The sequence below is a fragment of the Pteropus alecto genome, unplaced genomic scaffold (genome assembly GCF_000325575.1).
Source record: "Pteropus alecto unplaced genomic scaffold, ASM32557v1 scaffold170, whole genome shotgun sequence".
Classification (NCBI taxonomy): Eukaryota; Metazoa; Chordata; class Mammalia; order Chiroptera; family Pteropodidae; genus Pteropus; species Pteropus alecto.
Genome location: NW_006429634.1, coordinates 2,580,681 through 2,589,264, shown reverse-complemented (window position 1 = coordinate 2,589,264; position 8,584 = coordinate 2,580,681). Strand labels below are relative to the sequence as shown.

Genomic DNA, 8,584 nt, shown 5'->3' with positions numbered 1-8,584 from the left:
CAACATCGACTCTCCATCTGTCACCTGGATCACTGCAGAGGCCTCTGGACCAGGCTCCCTGCTTCCACCTTTCCCTTGGACATTCTATTCTCCACGTGGCAGCCAGAGTGGTCCTTTTAAAACATAATTCGGATTATGTCACTCTTCTGCTAAACCCTGTCATTGGTTTCCCCTCTCACTCAGAGCAGGAACCAAAGTCAATGCAATAACCTACAAAGTCCTACATGATGTGGCCCCTCCTCACCTCTCGGACCTCATCCCCTACTATGTTCCTTCTTGCTCACTTTGCTCTAGCCATGCTCCTCCCCGTTTCTCAAAGAAGATAAGAAACTGCAGTTACTATTCCCTCTGATTAGCGAGCTCCTTCCCCAGCATTTGAACATGGCTCCCTCTCACCTCATTTACATCTTCGCCAAAATGTCATCTTCTCAGGGAGGCCTTTCACCCTATTTAAAATCAACGACTCTATCGCTGGATCTCCCTATTTCTCTCTGATTACTGCTTTCTTTTCCCTATAGCAATGATCACCATCTAAAATGCTATGTATTTTACTTACTTATTTGGTTTATTATGCGCCTCTCTCTGAGTCTTCAAGAGGACAGGGATTTTTATCTGTGCTGTTTTCTACTGATTCTCCAAGGCCTAGCACATTGCCTGGACCTTAATAGATGCTCCACAAATATTTGTTGAGTGAATAAATATGGGATACTATTTTATGATCATAGGAACAGGAAAGAATTTCTTTAAAAATTCGTAGACTTGACTACATTAAATAAGTGGTTATGCATGAAAAAAGACATCATAAATAAAGTTGAAAGTCAAACTTCAGTCTGGGGGAAGATATTTGTAATGTGTATAATTAAAAATTAATATCCAAAGTACATAAAGAACTTCTACAAATCAATAAGTAAAGACAAAATCTAACAGAAATGCAAGCAGAGGATATGAACAGGAAATTCACAGAGCAAAAACCCAAATAACCAATAAATATATGAAAAGATGTTCAGCCTCACTAATAATCAAGGAAATACAAAATAAAACAATAAAGAAATACTACTTTATTCCTGTCAGATTAACAAAAATTAAGAGAGTGACAATACCAAGGATTGGCTAGCATGTGAAGAAATAAGAACTCTGATACTCTTCCAGTAGGAATATGAATTGGTACAACTATTCTGGAGAACAATTTAGCATTATATAATAAAGTTGAAGTTGAGTATGCCCTGTAGTTCATAAATTCCATTTTTGGTTATATTCCCTGGAAAAACTCACACAATAAGACTATGTGAGAAAACTTACAGAGGTGTTGTTTGTAATGGAGGAAAACTGAAAATAAACCTAATTTTCATTAAAACAAAAAGGGATAAATAAATCATTATATATTTGTAAAATATTTAAAATAATGCATTAGAACCACATGTGTTAACATGGGTGACTCTCATAAATATATTGTTAAGGAAAAGAAAGGCCTGTTGCAAAATACATATAATATGATACAATTTATAAACAGACAATTTTCACAATTTGACAAAATTATAAAGAAATGGAAAATATAAGGAAAAAGTAAATGATAATAAAATAAATATTCCATTCCAACTAATAGGAATTCTAGGAGAAAAAATAGAAACCACTTATAAGAAATAGGAAGATAATTCTTGAGCTGGCAGAAGTCTTAAGTCTTTAGACTCAAAAGGCTCATGTCTACCAACCAAATGATTGAAAATAATTTGACATCCAAACATGTCTTCATATAATTTCAGAATTTCTACGAAAAAGAGGAAATCCTTAAATGATTCCAGGGGTTGGGGAAAAAAGAGATGACTTGCAAAGGAACAAGAAACAGAATTAGCATTAGACTTGATCAGGAACACTGGATTCCAGAAAAATTGAAGACATGCCTCCCAAGTTCCTAGTGAAAGTAGTGTCTGAACTGTAGAATTCTATACTCAATCAAATCAGTATCAATAAAAATTAAGATAAAAATTAAAAATAAAAAGTCATTTATAAATGGAGACTCTGAAATAATGCAAGGATTTGGTCCTCTATGATCCCTTCCACACACCCTTTCTGAGGGAAAAAAAAAATGAGTTTTTACCTCCACATTGGCACCCATGTGCTGGGGTCTGAGCTGGGAGAAGTGGTTTTCCTAGGAGGCGGATGGACCAGGGGGAAGGTGGTGATGCAGAAAATGAGGCTGAGGATGGGACTGAGTCACTGTGGTTACCTCACCCTTAAGGGCAGGGTTTTTCTTCTTGGCCCAGTCAATAGGGCCCAAGGGCAGGCTAGTGGAATGAGGCCAGCTACTGCTGGGGTGGAGCTAGATCTTCATAAAGAGAGGAAGAGCCGCTCAGGGCTCAGCATGTGCCGCAGGTCCACGGTAAAGATGAGGGGTAAGTGGAGTCCCTTTACGGTCTGACAGAGAGGCACCTGAAGAAGGAGGAGTTGAACACTGAAACAGGGAGAGGAACTGGACTGGGGGATGAGACTAGACCAGGGGGCTTGAGATGGATCAAGGGAGAATCTTGGTATAGAGCTAATGCAAGGAGAAAGAGGATGGGATCTGAGATGTGACAGCAACTATATCAGGGGCTACGGATAGTTCTAGGTGCTGAAAGTGAGCCAAGAGAATAGATATAGGTCTGGAGAATGAGTCTGGGGGTGGGCCCTTTCAAAGGGAAGGACACGGGGTCTAAGACAGGAATGACGGTAGCTCAGGGAGACAGGAAAGTTTGTTGGGATGGAGAATGGATTAGGGAGGTTGAAGTAGGCCTTGGGGAGGTGGAGAGGGGATGAAGCTTGGGGCTTTTCCCATGGGACATGGTTACGCCTCTCCTCTTTTCTGAGGAGTCGCCCCTACAGAAGGCTCTTCTGGCATTGGGAAGGGCCTGCACTGGGAACCAGTTGGGTGTCCTGCCTCTCCTCAGCAGGTGGCCCCTGAAGATCCCTTTTCTTCTGTGAGCTTTGGTTATCCCACCTGCACAAAGACTAGACTAAGGGGTTCACACCTGCCAAAAACCCCAGAGCTAGTGCAAGCGGGCACAGTGTGTCATAGCTCCTGGCTGTTTCCCCTTAGAGCAGGCAACATTGAGGAAACCGCACAGCCTCTTGTTTCAGACTCTCAGGTGAATTTCTCTGTACATCAGAGCAGTTAATTGTGGAGAAGAAAACCAAATCACTTAGGACTTATTGCATGTTACATATTATCCATGGTTTCCAATTTGGCTGCACATTAGAAAACCTGATGGGCTTTGAAAAAGTACCATGAGGCTGGAGAAAAGCAATAGGACTGCCAATGTCCCCCAGGGAGCTAATAAAGTCGCTGAGAAACTGGTCACAATTCCCCTACTCCCTTCCCCCAAAGAGAACCGTGCTCCCTACACTCTCACTTACACACACACACACACACACACACACACACACACCCTCTCACAAATGCACACATTTCCAAAGAATATAGACATCTTTAGACTCCCCCATCCAGCCTCACACTCAAATACACACCTAGAATCAAACACAAGAACATGAGCAGCCATATTCTCTCTCGAATTCAAGCAAATGCACACATATCATCTTCACTGTTCCAAACCCAGGCTAACACATATACACTACAACCCATTTCGCTTTCCCATTAAGATTCATTCACACATTTACTCAAATATCCACACTGTCCCACAAACACACTCCCTCACATAAAATCACAGACAATGCCCAGTCACATAAGACAATGATAACAAACTCGCAATCACAACAACTTATGTCACAGACAAGCTCACACACATACTCACCATCGGAAGCAGGTATATTTACAGTTAAATACGAACCTGCACACAATCGTGACTTTCCAATCACATGCACGTACATGAACTTGCAGTTCGTTTTTACAACCACACAACTAACGCCAGTATAGACCACATATACAATCACGCCCCACACAACACAATCAACCCAACAAAGACACGATCACAAACACACATGATCACAACCACACATCCGACAGGCAATGCCTGACCTTACCACGCCCACTTATTCACACAGCCAAGCTCACCCTGAGTAGGGCAGACATAGCACCTGGGCCCCAGAAAAGCAGCTCCCATTCCTTTCTCTGTCCCAGGAATCCTGACCTTGGGGCTCCTGTTGGCTACTCCCAGTTGCCTTGGCTACTGTGAGGACCTAGTCAAGTGCTTCCAGGACCCTGAATACGAGTCCATCCTTGTCACGGCCCAGGAGGGCCTCTATACCTCCCCACTGCCCAAGCGCATGGTGATAGTGGGAGCTGGCATGTCAGGCCTGGTGGTGGCCAAGGCCCTGCAGGATGCTGGCCACCAGGTGAGCAGGCCTCGGGGGGGCCTCAATCATTTGCCTCCGAGCTTGCTTCATTGGGCGGGAAAAGAAAAAAGAGTGGGGTTGCAGCCGACTCTAAACAGCTACACGTTAACCCACTGAGTCTTTGAGCCTTTAGTTATTGTTTCTCAAAAATCTGGGGTCTTCTGAGAACTGCCCTTAACTGTAACTTGTGTTCTTGTGGAAACAAAAGTAAGGAAGGGGTATGCTAAAGGGTAAGGACCGAAGATGCGCTATGTCCCCTGCCACCATGGGGCTCTTCTGCCTCGCTTTCCTTACTCGGGACCCTCCTGGAGGAAACACCCCTGATACCCGCAGTTCGGTTAGCCTGCACATTTAGAGACCTACTGCTGGGAATTTCAGATGAGAGCCTATGGCTGGGTGGAGGTGGGAATAGAGGGTAGAAGAAGGAGAGTCCGATACTGGGAATGACGGCAGCTTCTCTGGACCTCAGGTTACAGTTCCGGAAGCCAGTGACCACATTGGGGGTCAAGTGGTCACATTCAGGAATGAGGAGGAGGGCTGGTACTATGAAGTGGGGCCCGTGCGAATCCCAAAGTCACACAGGTAAGTCCCTGGAAAGGGATGGAGGGAAGGGCAAGTAGGAGGGGTCAGGAGGAAGTAGTATGGGCTCTGCTGCCATCGAGTCAGAGACCGTTCAGATGCACTGCCCCGTGTGATTCGATCCTGCAAGTCAGGACTAATGCTGGCGCCTCACTTGACAGAGACGACCGAGGCTCAGCCCATGGTCACAGAGAAAGTGGTAAATCCCAAACTAATAATGTTAATAGTTACCATTAACTATTAAAGTGTATACTGTAAATGGCCACTTCTCGTATGTCAATTATACCACAGTAAGCTATAAAATGATAACAGCGGCCATTTGTTGAGCACTTAGTATGTGCTTAGCCTTATTCGTGCATTATTTCATTCGATCCTCACAACCTTATAATTTGATCCTCTCCTGTTTCCCAAATTAAGGAACTGACTTCCTGGGAAAGAGCCTGGCTTCTGGATCTAACACTTCCAAGACAGAGAAAATCCCTCACCTGGTGTCTCACACACCTCCAAAAATATAACTTTTCTTTTTAAGTATAAACCAAACCAGAGATTTCCCTCCAAACACCACCGAAAACTAAATCTAACACCAGCTGAAACGGCCCAAACTAGGAGTCTTTAGATATGGCCTCAAACATACTTAGAAATGGAAAATGGAATTTCAAATGTCATCTGAAACAAGAGGCCTCTGTCTCTGTATTTGCGTCTTATATGCCAGGATTTCCTAAAGGGCCTTCATTCAGTAATGGGTGAACTCCCTACTCCCCTCCTCCCTCAGGGCAAAAACAGAAGGAAAAGAACTAATGCCTCAGTGAGAGGAAACAGGGTTAGAGATGAGGAAGCAGTTATTCTGAGTTCTCTGGGCACATGAAGAAACAGGTTTTCCTGGAAATGGCTCTTATTGTGAGACCAGTAGCAATGGAGTGCCATTGGGATGGGTGCCATGTTATGCCTGTATTTGACACCTATGTCAAGAAACTGGGCCTGAAGCTAAACAAATTCATACAATACGATGGCAATACCTGGTACCTCATCAATGGACAACGCTATCGCGCTAGGGAGGTCAAGGCCAACCCAGAGCTCCTGGGCTATTCCATGAACCCCATAGAGAAGGGCAAAAGCACTGAATCTCTCTTCCACCAGTCCACTGCCAAAGTGCCTCCTGCCTTACCCCTCCCAGGGATGGGAAAGAACAAGGTCCAGCCTAAGGTCACCTGTCTATTTAGTGGTTGTACCCAAGATCACTTGACTCTTATCCAGTACTCTTGTGATTGGTCTGCCTTCCTTATAATACACCTAAGATTGTAGCCACCCCCACTCTAGTGCCTAGCTCCATCTCTTCTGTCCTTGGGTAGTCCATGGCCATTGCTCGATCAGTGGCAGTGGAGGGAAAAGGGTCCTCGGTAATGAACCAATCCTGCTGGATTACAATGAATGTCTTCGCCTTAAATTTTAGTCTCCAAAGATCTGTAAAGGAAGGGAAGGTTTGGGGGAGAGAGGAGCATTTGGGAGCTTCTGGAAGCATATTTTGCCTGGTTTTTCCATTCCCCTACCTCCTTGCCCTCACCCTCTTCGAAAGGACATCCAGAGAACCCAAGAGTCCTGCTTGTGGCTCCGGCTTTAATCAAAGCTGCTTCCTCTTGTTCTCCTGCAGCTCAAACAAAGTCTGAACAATTTCAACTGCAGCCACCTGATGTCCTTTTATGATTCATACTCCACCAAGATGAGTGAGGCAAAGAAATCCCAGGATAGGGGTGGAGTGGGGTTTGTGCTCAGTTTATCCCCGTGGAATTGTCCTCTGCCATCAGGACCCTCTCTTCCTACACCCCTTGCCTGCCCTAGTCCACTACTGAAATCCCCTTCCTATGTACTCGGCCTCCATCTGGCACTTCCACCTCCCCACAGGCTTACCTGCTGAAGGAAGGAATGCTGAGCCCAGGAGCAGTAAAGATGATCAAGGATGTGATGAATGAAGATGTTGAATACTATAAGTCGTTCCTTGAGTCTCTACAGTCTGACATCATCTTCTCCAAAAGTGATGAGTAAGACCGATCTGGACCAGGACTCAAGTCTGCCCTCTCCTCCAACACTCAGAGCAGAGAAAGGGAACTTTGATTATTGAGTAATGTGCCAGGCACGGTGCCAAGCACTTTCCAAGAATGTCACACTTAATCTTGTGATCCCCTGGAAGATAAGTACTATTATTCAGAGCCATTTTACCTATGAGGCCGCTGGGACCCAGAGAAATTATGTAACAGCCAAATTCACACAACTGGGGCAAGGGCTGGAGCCAGAATTCAAACCCAGGTCTGTAGGACTCGTCCTGGGATGCAGAATTGCATGGCAGCTGAATCTATGGACTATGGAGCTAGACTGTGTATGTCATCTTGGAAAAGTCCCTTTTCTCTGGGTGTCAGTGTCCCAAACTATAAAATTAATTCCTCCTCACAGAGATCATTAAGACGATGTATTTAAAGTGTGTACATGAAGCTAGTTTCCTCCCCTTTCAGACCAGGAATGCTTCTGGTGACTGGGCAAGCGGGCCCCTTGCCTCCCACCCTCACCCTCTCCCCTCTTTTCACCCCTGCAATTTTACCTAGATCACCGGTGGCTTCGATCAGCTCCCCAAAGCCCTCAGCGCCAGCTTGAAGCCTGGCACCATCCTCCTGGGCTCCAAGGTGGAGATGGTAGTGAGAGATGGGCCTGAGATCGAGATTTCCAGTGGGGTGGGTGAGCTCCACTCAGAGCTGCATACCCTCACCGTGGACTTTGTCATCGTCTCCGCTTCAGTGAAGGCCACACGCCTCATCACCTTTAAGCCACCACTCTCCCTAGACAAGGTGGACGCGCTTGGCTCGGTGCACTACACCTGTGCTACCAAGGTGGTTCTGGCCTGTAATGAGCCCTTTTGGGAGCGGGATGGAATCCGAGGCGGGGTCTCCATCACTGACCGGCCCTCGCGCTACATCTACTACCCTAGCCACAGCCTCCCCAGCGGCAAGGGCATCCTGCTGGCCTCCTACACCTTGGATGATGATTCTCTCTTCTTCATATCCATGAAGCAGGACCAGGTGGTGGATATTGTCCTGGAGGACCTGTTGGCCCTGCACTGGGTGCCTAAGGCGGAGCTGCGGTGCATGTGCCCCTCCTCTGTGATCAAACACTGGTCTCTGGACCCGCTGGTCATGGGTGCCTTCTCTGAGTTCACACCCAACCAACTTGAGGACTATTTGCAGCACCTCTTCCAGCCAGAGGGCTGCATCCACTTTGCTGGCTGGCGAGCACATCTGCCTGCCCCATGCCTGGATAGACACTGCCATCAAGTCTGGCCTCCGGGCAGCCAGGAACATCCAGACTGCCGTGGACGAGGAAGCCAAGGAAGGCAGCTGACTTTCACCAACACCCGGGCTTGTTTCTAACGCTGAGAGAAATCCCTGAGGGAATCTAGTGGGAAGCAGGCTGAGAGGTGGGAGTTGGAGGCAGAAACTCGGTAGAGAGGGCATCATTAGTCCCCCGGCCCACAAGCAGGCTCCCCAAATGGCAAAGAACCCAGCTGGCACATCAATGAGAAAATCACCCTATCCTCCTTCTTTCCCTGCCAGTCCTTGAGGAAGGACCAGTAGAATTAGGGTACAGTAGTCCCCCTTATAGGAAGGACTACGAGAGACCCAGTGGATGCCTGAAA

At 46.3% G+C, this 8,584-nt stretch overlaps 1 protein-coding gene across 1 annotated transcript; it reads left to right on the top strand.

Annotated features, from left to right (window-relative positions):
• The first annotated feature begins 2,290 nt into the window (after window positions 1–2,290).
• LOC102888858 (L-amino-acid oxidase-like) lies at window positions 2,291–8,289 on the top strand. The gene is given in 8 exon segments (XM_015593313.1): window positions 2,291–2,390; window positions 4,112–4,326; window positions 4,796–4,916; window positions 5,861–6,054; window positions 6,554–6,631; window positions 6,805–6,942; window positions 7,491–8,171; window positions 8,173–8,289. Coding segments are annotated over 8 exon segments (1,644 nt in total).
• Window positions 8,290–8,584: the final 295 nt, after the last annotated feature.